The sequence below is a fragment of the Solea senegalensis genome, linkage group LG16, assembly GCF_019176455.1.
Source record: "Solea senegalensis isolate Sse05_10M linkage group LG16, IFAPA_SoseM_1, whole genome shotgun sequence".
Lineage (NCBI taxonomy): Eukaryota > Metazoa > Chordata > Actinopteri > Pleuronectiformes > Soleidae > Solea > Solea senegalensis.
The window spans coordinates 5,747,557-5,765,736 of record NC_058036.1 but is presented as its reverse complement, the minus strand read 5'-3'; the positions used below and the strand labels follow the sequence as shown (position 1 = coordinate 5,765,736).

Sequence of the window (18,180 nt, the reverse complement as noted above, 5' to 3'; positions counted from 1 at the left end):
GAGCGTGGCACAACTTGTCTCCCTGACTGCACTGTGGGCTGGGGAAAGAGAGCAAGTGCACCAAAGTGTCAGGATAGGCTGCACAGACTCTCACGCACACACTCATATAGAGATCCCTCAGCCTGGCTGCACCAGAAGAAGTTCAGAGGGGAGACTGACCTCAAGAAGGTACAGTATGTGTGCGGTGTGTGTGCATCATCGTGAACCTTCTGCAGAGCCCTGTCAGTGCCCCATATGTGAAACTTCACTGGGACAAATCAGCTGTGTTGTGCATGATTAACACCTGATGCTCCACTTTGTTTTCCAGGTGGTCTAGTGGAGGTTTTTCGCGTGCGGATTCACTAAGAGTGTCATGGCTTTCCTCAGCCTGAGGCGTCTGGTCCTGTAGAGGAGTTGTGTTGTGTTTCCACATCCCAGCCCCTCCCCCCCCCCACCCCTGCCTCCCCCCGTCCAGAAGAACTTGACTGCCAGCCTGCGAGGATGGAGAAGCTGTCAGGGAAGGACAAGGAGCTGATCCGCGGCAGCTGGGAGAGCCTGGGCAAAAACAAAGTTCCTCACGGCGTCATCATGTTTTCCAGGTAACATCCCACACGCTCAGCATCGATCAGACGGACGTAGACGGACTTTTGTGGGGACACATTGAAGGTTGTTATTCTGCCACATTAAGGATCTAATGACATTTGATGTAATGGGATCTTACTGTTTTCTGTGTCGTTGCTTAGAATATGGACCGCAGGTGTGCAGAAAGGAATCATAATAAATCCTCCGCTGCACACTTTCCCCACACAGGCACCGGAGGCTTGACTTGTTGCTTGGCGACAGGCTGCAATAATCCAGATTTACTTTGCGATCGCTGCGGGTTAAATCGGACACACTGGCAGGAGGGGTTTTATTTTTACTCGTATGATTTATGCAATAGTGTGTGTGTGTGTGTGTGTGTGTGTGTGGCAGACTGTTTGAGCTGGACCCGGCGCTCCTCAGCCTTTTCAACTACAACACAAACCATGGCTCCACACAAGACTGCCTGTCCAGCCCCGAGTTCCTGGAACACGTCACCAAGGTGAGCTCTGTCCACCGCAGCAGCCACACGCGCCAAGCGTCCAAGCGTCTTTTCTGACGCACACCTCTGTCTCTTGGATGTACACCAGGTGATGCTCGTGATCGATGCGGCCGTCAGCCACCTCGACGACCTCCCCTCCTTGGAGGACTTCCTGCTCAACCTCGGGAGGAAGCATCAGGCCGTGGGCGTCAACACGCAGTCATTTGCCGTACGTCCCCTTGAGTGCGTGTCTCAAGTAGAGTCACGAGTCGATTCTAATGCTTGCTTTGTTTGTGTGTGAACTCCTGCAGGTGGTGGGTGAGTCCCTGCTTTACATGTTGCAGTGCAGTCTGGGCCAGGCCTACACGGCACCGCTGCGTCAAGCCTGGCTGAGCATGTACAGCATCGTGGTGGCAGCCATGAGCCGGGGGTGGGCCAAGAATGGCGAGGACAAGGCCGACTGAGGCGCTCAGCGAGGCTGCTGAGCAATTGCTCTCAAATCACTCAACCACGGTTGCCATGGAATAAGGTTGTGTAACTTGCAGCGTTGTGGCTCTGGCTGTGACACATTTGCTCTGTGACGGTGGTGTGTGTGCGTGTGTGGGGGGAGGGGGTCACAGCACGGCGTGTGCTTACGCTTTACCTTTGCGTCGACCCACTGCAGGGTTTACGGCGAGAATCCGAGCGCGCGCGGTTTGTTTTCGACCAGAGCTCCTCACACTGAGAAACAGGACAGCAGCTTAGTCTCTATGTATGTAATGGCTTCGATATATATATATACATATATTTATGTATATATAGTCAAATAATAGCAGTGACTGTCGTGAAACTTTGTGATGTGTATCCTAAACCAGTTTGCACATTTGTGAAAACAGTAGCTGTTCTATTTACGCGTCATACACTAACAATTCAAACTGTGACACAATTACTGTGGCCAGCACGGCAGCTCTCTATCTAACTGGTACACGGTGATTTTTTTATTTTTTATTTTTTTTGTTAAACCTTTGGGATGAAGAATCACGAAATCACAATCATTACTGCGTTTTTTTTTTAATGAATATCGCACTTCATCACACCTCTTTTAGCGTTGGACATTTAACCGACTCATAATAAGCAGCGCGATATGGAAAAATGACAAGAACTGTTACACTCTGATAGCTTTCTTCGGTGATCCATGACTGTTATGGTGCGTGTGATGCTCTCCCCTGTAGAGGTTGTTCGTATTTCAATAGGCTTCAAGCTGACTGTTAAACTCTTAAACTTATAGACTGTTATGTGACCTCTAAAGTGACGGGCGGAAGTGTGGCATTTTTTTGTTCCTCGGCGGTTTGTGGTCGTTGTTTTCCGTCGTACTGTAAATACTCGTTTATTTGGGTGATGATTGTTTACTGTGTCGTTTCCTCGGAGATAAGCAGAGTGGCGTGTGTCGCTCCAACACAGAGTGGATTTACCTACAAAAACAAACAACGCCGACGCAGTGTGATGAAACCTATCCGATATATGTGTGTATTATTATTGTTATTATAATAATTGCTGCCATAAGACTGTATGCTGTACCCTCGGCTGTTATTTACATCCATAGTCATACTGCCAAGTAACTTAGCAACAGTGTGCCAAGTATTAGATAATAACCATACAACTGTAAATCCAAGCTGCTGATACGTGGTTTTTATCGCTTTAGTCTTTGAGTTTACATTTTAAAAGGTTTATTTTTATATCCTGAAATGGACGCGTTGGTTAGTGTTGAGTATTGACTGTTTTACCCCAAATGTGATGTACAGCATATATATATATGTATAAAACTAATTGCTTTGAGGCTGATTTTATTTAATCAATATACAGTAAGAGAAATACTATCAATAGAATAAAAGCAGAGCTTTCTATTTGACTATTTTACGAGGACTTTCCAGCCCTTGCATCCAGCTCTATACACACTGTATTGGGCATGTCACTGTCTACCTCATTAGACTTCACCGAAACAACAACAACAACAACAACAACACATGATGAACACAAACAGATGCTCTTTGTAAACCGGATTCCACCCCACTCAAAAAAATGTGTCGTGTCCTTACTTGAGACTAAATAAAGTGGATGTTTTGTTGCTACACAAAGTCATCATGTGTGTGTTTTTTTTTCACCCACAAATCAAGCCGAACAGCGCCGAACTGTAGATCACTTAAAACTACTTCACAATCTTAAAAACGTGGGTTAGTCTCCCAACAACTACCAGGGAAATCTCTTATATTTAACAGAGGAGTCTGGTGTGTTCAGGGACAGCGCAGGCAATCGCGAGCGGCATCACCGACCGCTGCCGCTGTTGTCTGTGGAGTAGGAGGCTGTGCTCCGGAGACGCGTGGACACAAATCAAGCCGAACAGTGCCGAATTGTAGATAAGTGAAAACCACTTAACATTCCTAAAAAACGTGCGTTAATCTCCAACAACTACAGGAGTCTGGTGTAAAGTCACTAGTCACTCGTGTGTGTGCGCGTATAAAACGAGGTCACCGCAGTTTCACTCGTCACACGTGCCCACGTTAAGTAGGTACTTTTTTTGTAGTGGAGACGCAACGTTATTATTGTGCCGTGCCGTGTAGAGCCGGTGGAAATACGCCATTACATAAGACGTAGACGAAGCCGACTCCAGGCACACGAGCACTGAATACTCACTTCTCCACCAAACCGTCAGGAATTTGTCTCCGCGTTCACACAGACGCCGATAACAGACATTGCTGCTCGAGCATCACGTGTTTTCCTCTGAAAAGTGATGAGGGACATGGAAAAAAGGAGTGTAATTATGATAGATTATGTAAACACGCGGGGTTATGTTCAACCAATACCTACAATTTGGCTGTATAAATTGTAAAAAAAAAAGAAAAAAGAAAGAAAAAAGAAGTCACATCCATGACGAACCCACTGTCTGTTTCCCGCTGTTGGAGCAGCTGCTGACATGGCCTTTATCTGTCTCCGTGCACAGTCAACAGGGTCCTCGCCCTCACTGAGTCTGCCCTGCGGTTGTTTATTAATAATGTAAAAAAAAACAAAAAAAAAAACAGCGTTTGCGTTCATTTCCCTCGCGCTAATGATGAACTCCCTCGAAGTGCACGAGGATTTGCTCCCGCGTCTGGAGAAGAGTCTGCCGGGGGGGGGGACACAAAAAACAACATACAACGCACATTATTTTTAGAAAGTCTGCAATGTGTTGTGGAATGATGGGGTATTCAGCGTTGTCATGGCGACCGATAAGTGATGGTCCAGAGATGTGTGTGTGTTTGTTGTTGTTGTTGAAGGGGGGGAAGCAAGGCACTGCTCTGTCACCCACTCATCCTAACCAGCGCTGTGGATGCTGAGTGAGAAGTGGACACAGCAGGAACTGTGTACAATTAAAGCAGATGTATGTTTTGTGACTAAAATAAACCTAAAATTTAGGTTTTTATTAATAAAAAAATGCTACCAAATCACCAAAATATCCATGTAATAATAACAAAAGATGACTTATTTGCTACTACTACTACTAATTTACTGGTGAGTGGTAAAATTCCGTGTGGTTGGCAACCTAAATTATGTCGTATTGTGAAGAACATTAAAGGCAAATTTCACAATGTCCTATGTATTAAAACAATACTTCCTAAATTTGACTTCCAGCATCTGGGCAGCAAGACGGGCAATATTCACCTTTCTCCAAGAAACATGCTCTTAGCAGTTGCCACGGGTGACTGGGGAAAGGTCAGGGACTATTCTTTCTTTGTTTCCAACTCTTTGAAATGAAGAAGCACTGTATATAATGACAGGCAATTTGTACACCATACAACGCCACAAACCCGTTTGTTTTGTTTTTTGCAGGAAAAGGGAGATGCACTTTGGCGTTACCACTTTCCGTTGTGATTTGGATAAAAGCAGCACTATTCTCTTCTGGCGTGGTTTCACCTGCGTTCACTGGAAGACGAGAAAGTCGCGTTTGTACGTTGACATGATGGTCGTTTTCCACCCAAAACTTAGCAGCCACAGACTCTCGCTAGTGCTAATTTTACAAACGCGGACGCGAACGAGGCAAACTTTTCCACAGTGTCTAACTATCCCTTTAAATGGTAAGCTTCGGCGTCATAAACCATGTGCACATATCCTGAAGGCACATTACAGTACCACTTACCTCATTTAAGTCATACATCACACAGACCTAAGTAGAGGAGTGTAACAAGGAGCCCGTGGCACACGATGAGATGAATTCATTTTAATTTCAGATCAAAGAGCTTCCCGTTCTGACAGATCAAAACTTGTTGGCCTGACGGAGATCGCTCTCAAACGCGGGCTGCCCCTTAACCTCAGCGTTCTTGGAGCCCTCGCGCACCACAGTCACAGCAGGCTCGCATTTAAACTCGCGTACATGCGAGACACATGATTATTTCATAACTGAGAGCAAGAAGGAACAGACACATCTGGAAAGCTAATGTCCACACAGACCTCAGATGGCCAAACCAACAGTGACGGACATGACAGGATACAATAAAACGAGTTATAAGCATCAAAATGGACGACCTTGCATGGACATTACAGCTAAGAATATCCTAATATGTTTTTATTATTTCTCAAAGGAAAGTGTGTGTAATGATCTGTGAAATAAGCTTCTGGAAGCAAAACCCACGGGACATGCTCTTTGATTTTTTTTTTTTTAAAACAGTTTTAACTCGATTCTCTCCACCGACCACTTTAAGCTCTCTCTGCTGCCAGCGTTCATTTATGTATAGCATGTCAACAATTTTATGGAAGTACAATAAAAGGATAATAAACCCTCTCAGATGGAAACCAAAATCGGGGTACACCCTGGACAGGTCGCCAGTCCATCGCAGGGCCACACAGAGACGAACAACCTTTCACTCTCACACCTACGGTCAATTTAAAGTGTCCAAAGAGCGGTCGCTCTTAAATAAGACAAGGGAATAGAAATCACTTTTAAACACATTTAAAAACTTTTCTTCTTTTTTTAATCCTCAACAAAAAGCTAGCTCATTGATCATACATGATAAAAAAGTAAACACCAAGGCACCGACGAGGCCACGATACAAAAGCACGAGACATAAAGACACAGTACTCTTTCTTAAAGTAACACAGAGCAGGATTTGCTCCCCCTACAGTTGGTATACGGTATTGTTTGTTACAACCGACTGGCCCTGGTATACTTGCACACACGGCACGCATGGACCCAAGGCACCAACGTGCAGGCCAGATTTTGGAACCATGCGCAAAGAACTCCCGCTCTAAGCTCCGCTCACCTAGCAGAAAAAAACCTTACGGCGACAGAAGAGGTAGTCGCCAACCGAGCCTCGACCTGGCGAACCACGAGCCGGCTGACACCCCGACTCCCCTGCCCGACAGGCCTTTCCGCCGTGAACTAGGCGTGTCCTATCCTCTGCGTCCAGAGTTGTACCGCCATCCGATGGCGAAGAGGGATATTACAGGACCCTGATGCGCCAGTATATCAGGGTCCGGCATGCGGCATATGCGCGGAAGTCTCACGCGATGCAGACCTGCTCAGTCTGTGACAGAGGTGCCCTTCACCAAGTTGATGGACCATCCAAATATTCTTGGAGACATCATTTGATGGTTGAAATCCCACATTGTGTTGCTTTTAAAGAAATCATGAAAAGAAAGTAGGTGGATCTTGGTTAGAGACCGTTTATTCAACATGTTTACAACAAGGTCAAGACTGAAAGGTCAGGCTCCAAATCTCTACCTGAACATGAAGGAAAAGGAGATCATGAAACATCACTGAAATCTTTGGAGGTTGGTAGCTCATGTCAGTTAGAAGAGTTCACTGCTTGTCTGCTAAAGCCTGCCCCACACTCGTGGACAATTGGCCAGACTTCGGTCCCGATTTGGCCCTTTTGACAATCGTGGGCGCCTTCCGATTTTAGGCTGATTTGAACAGATAATCTGGCCAAACTATCCTGCAGTGTGAGGGATGAACGGACGTCTTTACGTCATCGGACGCATCAGAGTCTTCAAAGGATTAAACATGTTTGATGAGACTAGACAGTGATTGGGGCGTGAGCAGAACCACCGCAATAATGAGAGCGAGTCGACCGGGAAATGGATGTTGTGTACTTTTCCCCTAGAACCAGACCTTGTACAAGCCGAGTTGATTCCGCCCTCTCAGCCATCACTTCATCCACAGTTTTTTTTGCGTTTCAGCCATGAACGTCCGACGCCAAAGTCACGTTAAATCGCGTGAGTTTCTGTGAGATCCCAAACGCCTGGAATCGTTCGCCTTGACTGGATCGTCTCGTCTGTGCTTTCTCAGGATTAAAACGTTGAAAATCGGTTACAGAGTTTGTTGTGTCTGTGGTTGGGTCTGGTTTTTTTAAATTAAGTCAGATTTGAAAATCCTCTAGTGTGGGACAGGCGTTACTAATAAGCATACCCACCGCATTGACTGTTAGTAAGAGTGAAAACCACTACTCGAGGCGGTTGGGTTTTTGTTGTGTTTGGTTGTTCACCAGCTCTTTAGTTTCCAGGCCATGCAGCATATTTCAGGCCATGCTGGATTGTCACACAAATTATTTTTTTTTTCTTTCTTGAAGGCACAGCAAGAGACATGAAAACAACATTTACATTCAGTTTTCTGAATAAACCTTTCGTCCAACCCCCAAATACAAAACTTTCAAACGTAGAAACGGACCGCGAATGAATGAGCATGTGTGAAACTAGACTTGAAGGATAATTATATTTTTGACATGCAATGGAGCGAGTCTGGGACATTTGGTCGCAATATTTCAAAAAATGAATAGGAATTAAGCCAGGTAATGGTAATGTTTTTGTTAGAAATGTTTATACTTAATAGATTCTTTGAAAGATTTTAATAATGTTGTCTTGTTGTTGTGAGACAAAGAATACCCCTAGTATTCTATGTGCAGGCCTAGGGACGGTTGTGCGCATTTTATGGGCTTTTCATTCTTCGTTGTTGTTGTTTTTTTGGATCATTTTGGCTGTGTTCATGCATATGGCATGACTTTTGGCAATATTGTGTATTTTTATTTGATCTTATTTCCAGCTCAAATACACTGTTAGCCTACACTCATACCATTAAGTGCAAAGAAATCTCACTTCCATTAAAGCATAATACATGCAATTTATTATATGTGGGTGTCAATCTGGGCTTTTGCCTTGGAATTGATCATTTTTACTACTGTTGTCATGTTTGGCCATATTCGGCATATGGAGGAAAAAAACTGCCATTTCCACTCATTGACATAATAATCATGTAATAATTCATTTTGCTTAAAATATGCTTTTAAAAAGCATATTTTTTTGTGCTTAGCGGTACAAGTGTGACTAATAGTAGACCCGGCCCAGTGTATGTGTTGAATATGTTACCGCCAGTAGCTAACTTAAAACCTGCATTATCTTAGTTTAACTTCCTGGCTTGTACCTCTGTCCGCACAGAGGTACAAACAACATTCCACAAAGTTACAGTCCTGTCTCTTGCTCTGGGCTAAGTGTTTCGCCCCGTTTCCACTCTTAAAGTTAAGTTAAGCAAAGCAAAACAAATCTAAGCTAAGCTAATTAGCTGCTGGCAGTAGCTATGTTTGCTGGGGATGTACTGTAGCCTAGCTTATGGCCAGGTGGAAAAAAATGGATCTGGATTTGGATCTGGAGTCAGATTGTTTGTTTAATAAAGTATATTTAACCTTGTGGGATGGGGAGAGATTATCAACACTGTGGGAAATCGAGTGGCCTTGGCAGAAGTTTGCGTTCTCCGAGAATTTTTTTTCTTCCAAAAATGTAACAAAAAAACCTATTAATTCTAAATAAATAAATAAATAAATAAATAAATAAACCAACAATTGTATCACATACACAGGAAAACACCGATTATATTGGACAACTCCGGAAATCCTTGGCCAAATATCAAGTGGCAGCTGCTTCAAACCCAAAGCACAATATCAATTACACCAAAAATACTGTAGCAAAAATAGCAATCGATAAAAGTTACGACAAGCTTCGGGTGCAGACAAGCTGCTTGTGCCTCCATGGAGAGAGCGTACATTTATTACAGTACATCTCTGACTTAGACCGGGCCCTCCGTCTGTCTGCTCTCTCGCTGCAGATGGCTTCGCATAGAGCTGCCCTCACCCTCCCCCTCCCCCTCCCCCAAGCTCCGCTACCAGATATCGCTCATGTCAGTCTGTCGGGGCAAGCCTGTTCACACCACCCACTCTGATAAACACTTTCACTTCCACTCATGTCCAAGTGGCACGGCATGAACACGGTATCTCTGACTGAGGCGTTTGAACCTTTTTACTTGCAAATAAAGCCATAGACAAGGGTGGAATCTCGGCGACTGAGCCTCCACAAAGTCAACTAAAATGATCTGTGTGTTAAAGTTGTTTGATAATGATTGACGGGCGGTTCATGTCCAGTTGACATATTAAGAGTGGTGATGTTAATTTGGATCCTGCTCCTGTATTCTTAAGCTCCATTCCTTCCTTTTAGGTTCGCCACCATATCTGATAAGCCCAGGTTAATCTCAGCATCTGAGGCAGCTAAATTACAGTCTGAGGTCAGTGGCAAACACGCAGCATTGTGGAAATTATCAATCTGTGTTTTCCTGGGTGAGGGAACACATGGAAATCAGCTTGAGTAATTCTGGTGTTACTGGTAGCCTACAGGAGTGTCCATGAGTGGACTAGAGCAGCGCAGGTCTGGTGGGTCTTGGAGCTCAGTCTCATGGGTCCGGGCTTGGTCTTCCTCACACTCCTCTTCCTCCACTGGGTTGTGGCTCGAATCCTGGGGGCTGGAAATCGCGCCGTAGCTATGGTGAGCCGGGGAGGGCATCGGAGTCAAAGCCAGCTCTGGCTCCAGTAGCACAGACGCCACAAACAGCTGAGGAAGTGAGATCAAGATATAGTTATACTAAAGATGTAAACATCCATACACTTAAACAGTTTTGCCATGTTGTGCTACTTCTTGTTATTAAATTTACCTGTCAAGCAAGAAAAGTGCTATTGGGGATGGGACGATACCACTTTTGTGTGTCCGATACCAATACCGATAATCACAATTTCTACCGATACCAATATTAGTCCAATTACAGTGATTTTAGACCATTTGTGAGCTATGAAGCTGTTTACAACACATTTTTGCTGAGTCGTTTCCGAGACATAATTCTCCAACTGTGTAACAAATATTGTTGTAGTAAACAGCCCAAACATGACTCAGCTAAAATGCTTTTGCTGCACTTTTATTTTCATTTTTACAGTCTGTGCAAAGTGAAGCTTGATACCATATATGATTTTGGATGGTATCAGATTTTACAATACCAATATCGGACCGATACCGATATTGACCGATACCGATATTGACTGATACCGATTCCCATCCCTAAGTAAAAGTTCATCATCATTACTTCCTATGAGATATATATATATATATATGTGTATATGTATACATATATACACATATATATACACACATATACATATATATACATATATACACATATACACACACATATATGTATATACATATATACACACACATATATACATACATACATATAAATACACACATATATACACATATATGTATATATATGTATATATATACACATATATACACACACACATACATACACAATATTCAATATCTAATTTTTAAGGAGACAAAATAAAAGGAATAAAATGTGATCCAGTCTTCATTGTGTGAAGACAGGCTAATAGGACAAAGAAGTGGAACTGTACATTGGAGGCAGTGGTGGACGTTACAGTACTTCTGTCTGCATCAGTGAATGCACCCTCCACTGGCTGATCAGACATCTGAAACAGAAGAACAACAATTCACCGAGGAGCAACGCTTGTTGAGCTCGATGTCGCCGACTATAAGCGCGAGCCACCGACCTGGTAGCTGGATGACTTGTCTGGTCGCTTCCTAAGGCACAAGCGCAAGAGGGAAAAGACGATACAGGAGAGCAGGGACACCGAGGTGAAGAGGGTGATGGGGTGCAAAGGACCTTTAAAAGGGGACAGCGTGCAACAAATTCAAAACCCCTCATTGATGCAAAAACACTCTGGAAACGATGAAAAGAAGAAAAATAGTGTACCTAATTTGAGCACAGAAAAGAAGAGTAGCCAGAACATGCAGAGAAGAGGAGCCATGATGACCTGGCTGATGGCTGCTCTGTGGATCCGCTGGTTGAGTTTGGTGGGAACGTATGCATAATAGATGTTGTAACGGTCGACCATGTGCTTCAGGATCACATAGAGCAGACCTGGAGGGGCACAATAAAACACATGACCTTTAGATTTCATCCATCCATCCATCCATCCATCTTGCCCCACTTGGAGGTACTGGTGCCAATCCTATTTGACATCCGTGTCCAATTTATGACCTTATTGAGGTCAATCCAAGAAATAGCAATAAATCACAACACACACTTTTAATATCTCAAACACTACAGCAGCTACTAAAAAAAAAAAAAGAGCTATTTTGATTTTCAATGTGATATTTTCCAGAGTATTTGTCTCCACCAAATATTTGTAGAGACTGCAACATCGACCCGCTGTAAACGGCACAGAGCAGCGTGTGCTACGAGCAGATTCTGGGCTGATGACTACGCCACAGAAGCAAATAAAAAGCCTGGTGAGCTCTGGGCAGAGACAGGAGCAGAGTGGGCGTCTGGCTCGCAACTCGCCGTGTCTGGGTGTCTGGGACTACAACAGCAAATTCACACAGTCTGCGTCGGACTGGCAGGCAGTAGAGGACAGTGAGGTAACAGCGTGGAGGAGAGGAAGAGGACGACGAGGTGCAGAACTGCATGTCGCTCACCGAAGGGAGTGATGATGGGACACGTGATGCTGTAGGTCATAGTGACTGCACAGATACACATGGTCCAGGCGTACTCCAGGCCAAACTGGAACTCATAGGCCTGACTCTGCAGATAAAAAAGTGGACATTTTTTTTTCTTTTTTTAAATCAAGTCTGCGCTTTCATCAGAAAAAGCTGACGTGTTGTTGTTGTTTTTTTTTTGTATTTGCTCACCCGCTTGACGTGAATCCGCTCCGCCTGCGACTTGGCGAAGCAGAGCCGCAGGGCGTAGACCGTCAGCGCCGGGACGCGGAGCAGCTCCATGGACGTGCCGATCAGGCTGGACGTGATCACGTAGTTGACGAAGAACGCGCCATTGTCGGGGAGGAACACGCACCTGTTGCCAAGAGAACGGCGATTAGCGGCGAGCGACAGAGCCATCGAGTACAGGAAGAAATCAATAGCTCACTGGAACTTGATGTCCCTCTCGTCCAGGAAGTGGACATCGAAGAGCCAGGTGAAGAAAAGGTCGAGGCTGCAGGAAGGAAACACGTTTTTTGAATAAAAGATCAGAAAAAATATTCCATGTACATGAGAAATATAACCCGTGCGTGTACCTGGACAGACCAAGGGAGGGCAGTATGATGACCATGAAGACCAGCAGTAAAAAGCACTTGTGCATCGTGACTTGGTTCTCACCGGATCTGAAACATTGTGTTAAAAAAACAACAACAAAACGTTCCCATTATTTGACAGAATAATGAATAAAGGGCTATAAAGTGTGACGTAAGGTTGGCTGCCTTCACATTTACACGACTGTTGGGTTCATGAGTATGCTTCTCACTCCAGTAAACCGTTGATTTGCATTTGGTCTTTCGCAGCAACACGCTTGCACAACATGCTTGTGTGTGTGTGTGTGTGTGGGGGGGAGGTTATGTAAAGACAGGGGAGCTCATAGGTGCTGCACGAGGTTGTCTCCTCCTACTACTAGTCACCATGTGCCGCTCCTATACACTTACTATGCATACATTATTGTCACATCTCTATGACAACCTGCCCAGAATAACAGTGCAGGGAGAGTGACAGAGGCAAACAGGCAATTTGAAGGAAGGCATTTCCATTTCATAGGAGAGCGGCGAGTACCTGGTCCAGTGGGACTCAAAGAAGGCCGAGTAGTAGACGATGAAGGGCAGGAGAACTGAAAACGCCCACAGCAGGAGGGTTGGGAAGAACTGGGTAATGACAGGGCTCTGTGTCGAAGAGCAAAACAGTTAATTAATGACACCGAAAAAGGTTCAAGATGAAACGCCGAGGTCAGAGAGTCAGAAAGTCAAAGAGTCAAAAAAGACGCTGACCCGCAGGCTCTCCACGGGCTTGGTGACGTTGAACTTGTCCATGGTGTTGACAATGATGGCGGGAGTGGTGAGGAAGAAGAGCAGCAGGAAGAGGAGGATGTTGAGGAGGACACAGCGGAGCCACCAGCGAGATCCACACACGGACAGGTTTTCCCTGGCGGTGGAAGAAAATAATGAGCCTGGACTCCCGATCATCCAGCAGGACAGACGGGACACTTTCACAAACACCCGGCTCGGTCACTTTGGTCCCTCTGACTTGGTGAGTGTGCAGGTTGGGAGCAGCTTCACTTGGCTGCACAGTTTTAACGAAGGAACAAAAGTCCCTGCTCGACCCCGGAGCCTGCACGCATGCGGCCAATCGGGCGTGAAGCACAAACACTGAGCGCTACCGTCACTCTGGTTCATCTGCCGTGCATATGCATCGCTTCGTTTGTTATATAATCTCTCCGGGACGAGGAATCTGCGACATGCAACACAACACAACACAACACAACACAGACACGCATAGTGCAGTGATAGATTGATGACAATCGGGAATGTGCAGAGAGGAAGTTTACACCTTCCACCAGAATATGTCGGTATAGAAATAGAAGAATTTGGGGATTCTGGGTGGTTTAAATAGCACCAAAAAAAGTGTGTGATTTCCTGTACTGACCAGATGATGTCACTGGGAGCAGGTGCATAGCTGACCCCCCATTTGTGAGACTGCACCACCGTGGTGATGCTGGACTGCTGGGGTCTGCGTCGGCAGTGCACGCGACTGAAGTCCTTCACGATCCTGTGGAAGAGAAAAGAGGGTCAGAGGCCTTCTTTCCCGTCTCTCCCTGAAGTTAACGGTCGCTTCCCCTGCTGTGCTGGGGAGGGGTCTCAGTGTCAAGCTGTTGCTTCACTCACACGGCGGTCATCCTCTCGTCGCGGAAAGTCACAAAGGCGATGCCCAGCCTCCTCATAGAGATGCGGTTTTTCTCCGCGTTGAACTCGTCGGTCCACTTTTCTTCCAGTTCACTGTAGTACTGCTCTGCGTCCACCTGCAGGGAAGACTCATGTCAGACCACTGCAGTTTTCACACTCCGCATAAACCCCAGCCGATGTGGAGCGACTGTGTGTCACTGCTCCATCTGGGCTGCAGTGCCATCCAGTGGTCGTGTTGTCTTTGTGCAGCACAGATCAGACCCCACAGATCAAACGCACCTTTTCAAAGCCACAAATGTCACAGCAGAAGATCTGCGCACACGGGTGGGTCTTGATCATGATCTTCCCCTCTTTCTGGGCCTTTGTGGCAAAGTAGAGTCTGCCTTTCATCGCTTTACGTCTGCAAAAAAACAAAGACAAAAGTCACAACCTCAGACCTGTGTTGCCGTCGGAAACCTCGCAGGGGTCGCCGCCGTACCTCTCGAGGTCCAACCTCATCAGCTTGTGCACGTCGAAGCAGAAGCGGAGGTCGGTGACCGTACAGCTGGGGTACGCCTCGCTAGGGAATGGAAGAAGCAGAAGAAGTTGGTCACCAGGAACACACGCAGAGACTGTGCATGTGCGTATGTGAGAAACTGTGTACTGTAAATGTTTGGTGATCAGTCCTGGGTCAGAGATCTCTCTGGGTATGGAGGTGATCATCAGCGTCCTTGCCACCTGCAACACCAAAATGGAAAACACCAGAAGCAGTTATGTCATGATCTTGTCAAATAATTACAAGTCTTATTGTCCGGTGTCTCAAAAAATCTTTATTTTCTGTCATCAGAAAGGGATTGGGAGTCAGTATCGGTCAATATCGGTCCGATATTGGTCTAAATCACTAAGACTCAGCAAAAGCATTTCAGCCGAGTCATGTTTGGGCTATCTATGGCAACAATATTTGTTAGACAGTTGGAGAATTATGTCTCTGAAACAACTCGGCATAAACGTGTTGTAAACGGCTTCAATGCTCATAAATGACTGTATCGGACTAATATTGGTATCGATACTCGAAATTTGTGATATCGGACACAAGAAAAGTGGTACGGTCCCATCCCTATTCATTTCAAGAATTATATGATTATATTGTGCTGGAAAAGTGCTGGAAAAGGGCTGAAATGTTTGCTTGTTTTCAGAAAACAACTTTTCAAGTATCGCGGAGGTGTGACGAGGCCTTGAGGGTGACCCACCTTCTCATCCTCCCTGTACTCCAGCCTTATCGAGTGGTGAGCCATGCACAGCAGCGTGAGGACGAAGTAAACCAGAGCAAAGACGCTGTGGAGCCACAGGAAGTTGTCCCTGTCGGACACAAAACAAAAAAAGCACATTCACGTCATTGAAAGACACATCGAGACAAACCCGTGCTTTGTGTTCTGTGACATTTCATGAGATTTCACTCGGATTAGACTCACTTACTTAGCGCCAACGTTAGCCAGCGTGGTTCGTCCAAAGTTCTCTGGATTATCGCCTGTAAGAAAGGACGATATAGAGCTTTTAACATTTTCATTTTGAGACGTCTTAAAAGGAAAAGCCCCTCGGCTTTTTGTCTGGAGGGTGCAGCAACACCCGGGAAAAAAGCACATCGAGTTGATTTCAATCTTGCGTTTATTTTGTGTCGCCACAAAATAATTCTGCCCGTGTACATGTGTGTAGTCGTCTCTGTGTGGCCTTCCCCCACGTGCCTATTCTGAGGTCAGGGTTAAACAGCCAGCTAGCTGGACCATCATATGAAGGAGCCAAAAATACCCAGGAGGTTCCCGGAAAGGTTGACGGGCAGGATCACAGCCAACGACAGCAAGCACACGACAGTCATGAGCAGGATGATGTGGCGCTGGAAGGACAGGTACGTGACGGCGTCGATGCCACATTTGCTGCGGATCTCCTCATCCCTGCAGAGGAAAAAAAAAAGAAGAAAAAAAAGAGAGAAACTCTTTCACAAACTTTTTACGCATTAAAAGGCGGTGATGAAATTCCCACTGAAAAAAGTACAAAGTGTGTGCATGCAAAAAAAAAAACAGTTTATAACTAATCATGACAAAAGCTGTGGCACGGCACCACTGTTTGATGCCAGAAGCTGTGGTTACCAGGCGGGAGCTTCAGAGAAGCCAGTGTTATAAAATAGAACAACAACAACAAGGAAAAAAAAAAAAGGAGGACAAGAGGAAAAAAAGGGGGGGGAACTGGTCTCATGGCAGCCCACACATTGAGAACTTGCAGGGTGGGTTTGCTCTTTCCCAGGGATCCCAAGATGAGGCCGCTGGCATGAGAGCTAAAAACAGAAGCACGCAAACTCCACCATAATACTACGGGAAAACCATGGACATCATGAAAATCCCTTTCTTTTTTCTTTAATCTGCTGTGTGCATTCAGACTCCTCGCAAGAGTCCAAACATTCACTGGGGAAGCCGCGGCACCAGCGGTCACACGGGTCCAGACCAGTTTGTTTTCGCTGCTAAATGAGATATAACGCTAGAGCCTCCGCATCTCGTGGTGACATCATCTGCTGAGGACGAGTGGGCCAGTAAAAAAAAAAAAAGAAAAAAGGATGGGAGTGAAGATGAGAGACGGGGGTAAGATAATGACAAGGGCAGCTGCTCCGTTTACTTACTTCATATGGTAGAGCGATGAGAGCCACGAGCAGAAGCCCTGCAAGGACAATCATAAAACAAAGATAATACATGACATGTGCATGCAAGTCTGTGCACACACCACATCTGGCTACTTACTAGCATGCACGTGCTATTTGCATAGTAATACGGTCTGTAGGGAGACACAGGGATGGCGCTTTAATAGGTCTGGAGCAGTAACCACTTCACTGCAACCTCAGCTTTTGTTGCGGTGATTATAGGTCTTTTTAAACCCTTTAACAGCCTTTTTTGTATATATATGTATATATGTACACATATATATATACACACATACATATATACACACACACACACACACATATATATACATATACACACACACACATATATACATATATACACACACATATATACATATACACACACATACATAAATACACACACACACACACATATATACACACACACACACATACACATACATATATACACACACACACATATACACACATATATGTGTGTATATATATACACACACATATACATACATACATACATATATACACATATACACACATATATATATACATACACACACATATATACATATACATATATACACACACACATACATACATATATACACACACACACATACACATACATATATACACATACACACACACACATACACACATATATACACATATACACACATACACATATATACATATATACATATATACACACACACACATATACATATATAGCACCTTTAAAAACAGCAATTTACAAAGTGCTTTCATATACATAAATATAAAATACACACATATACAGTATAAACAAAACTAATAATAATAATAATGGTCATATTATTCATTTTGTCATATTGTGTATTAACTACAGTGTTTTTTCTAAAAATCTTTTTTGCTTTTCTTCATTTTAAATTGTTCAAATAGTATTTTAACATCAGACATTGAAAGTTATTCTGGAAAAATGGGCATTTTATGGTTAAAATAAGCAAAAAAGTCCCGGCGGACATTTTGAGGCGCAGGCGTTAAAGGGTTAAGAGCAAATCCTTTACGTTTACATTGTGAAACACAACCGTCTCCAACCCATTTATACCATTCCAGTGATTCCAGGCACCATGTGGAGTGATGCGATGAGCAAATCCGTTCATGTGCCGTGTGCACTCGCTTTCCACTTCACAGGGTTCACAGGACACGCAGCAGTAAAGAGGCAGGTGTGGAATTCTCTTTTTTGCCCAGAGAGCTGTTACTGGATATTTGAACTCTTTTTTTTTGGACCATTTTCTCTGAACCCCACAGATGGTTGTGTGTGAAAATCTCAGTAGATCAGCAGTTTTGGGAAAAACTCCAGAGCAGCCCATGTGGCACATATCATTATGCCATGTTCAAAGTCACTTTCTTCCCCCACGCTTACTGTA

At 44.6% G+C, this 18,180-nt stretch overlaps 2 protein-coding genes across 4 annotated transcripts in view; one reads left to right on the top strand and one right to left on the bottom strand.

Annotated features, from left to right (window-relative positions):
• The first annotated feature begins 470 nt into the window (after window positions 1-470).
• Window positions 471-1,511, top strand: ngb (neuroglobin). Its single transcript, XM_044046941.1, has 4 exons — window positions 471-578; window positions 952-1,060; window positions 1,149-1,268; window positions 1,351-1,511. The coding sequence occupies exons 1-4, from the start codon at window positions 481-483 to the stop codon at window positions 1,501-1,503; spliced, it is 480 nt and encodes a 159-aa protein (XP_043902876.1). The 5' UTR covers window positions 471-480; the 3' UTR covers window positions 1,504-1,511.
• A 5,185-nt stretch (window positions 1,512-6,696) lies between these two features.
• tmem63c (transmembrane protein 63C) overlaps window positions 6,697-18,180 on the bottom strand; it is a 33,176-nt gene continuing 21,692 nt past the window's right edge. For 2 of the 3 annotated variants that reach the window (XM_044047013.1, XM_044047012.1), the window contains exons 6-23: window positions 16,754-16,791; window positions 15,892-16,034; window positions 15,562-15,613; window positions 15,336-15,444; window positions 14,585-14,823; window positions 14,386-14,506; window positions 14,089-14,222; window positions 13,850-13,972; window positions 13,195-13,348; window positions 12,983-13,089; window positions 12,457-12,543; window positions 12,309-12,374; window positions 12,074-12,236; window positions 11,861-11,966; window positions 11,136-11,303; window positions 10,933-11,045; window positions 10,777-10,851; window positions 6,697-9,919 (exon numbers count right to left, since the gene is read on the bottom strand). In XM_044047013.1, coding sequence (XP_043902948.1) covers window positions 9,689-9,919; window positions 10,777-10,851; window positions 10,933-11,045; window positions 11,136-11,303; window positions 11,861-11,966; window positions 12,074-12,236; window positions 12,309-12,374; window positions 12,457-12,543; window positions 12,983-13,089; window positions 13,195-13,348; window positions 13,850-13,972; window positions 14,089-14,222; window positions 14,386-14,506; window positions 14,585-14,823; window positions 15,336-15,444; window positions 15,562-15,613; window positions 15,892-16,034; window positions 16,754-16,791 — 2,229 coding nt within the window. In that variant the 3' untranslated portion in view covers window positions 6,697-9,688. The remainder of the gene's footprint in view (window positions 9,920-10,776; window positions 10,852-10,932; window positions 11,046-11,135; window positions 11,304-11,860; window positions 11,967-12,073; window positions 12,237-12,308; window positions 12,375-12,456; window positions 12,544-12,982; window positions 13,090-13,194; window positions 13,349-13,849; window positions 13,973-14,088; window positions 14,223-14,385; window positions 14,507-14,584; window positions 14,824-15,335; window positions 15,445-15,561; window positions 15,614-15,891; window positions 16,035-16,753; window positions 16,792-18,180) is intronic. The other variant, XM_044047014.1, reaches the window with a different exon arrangement.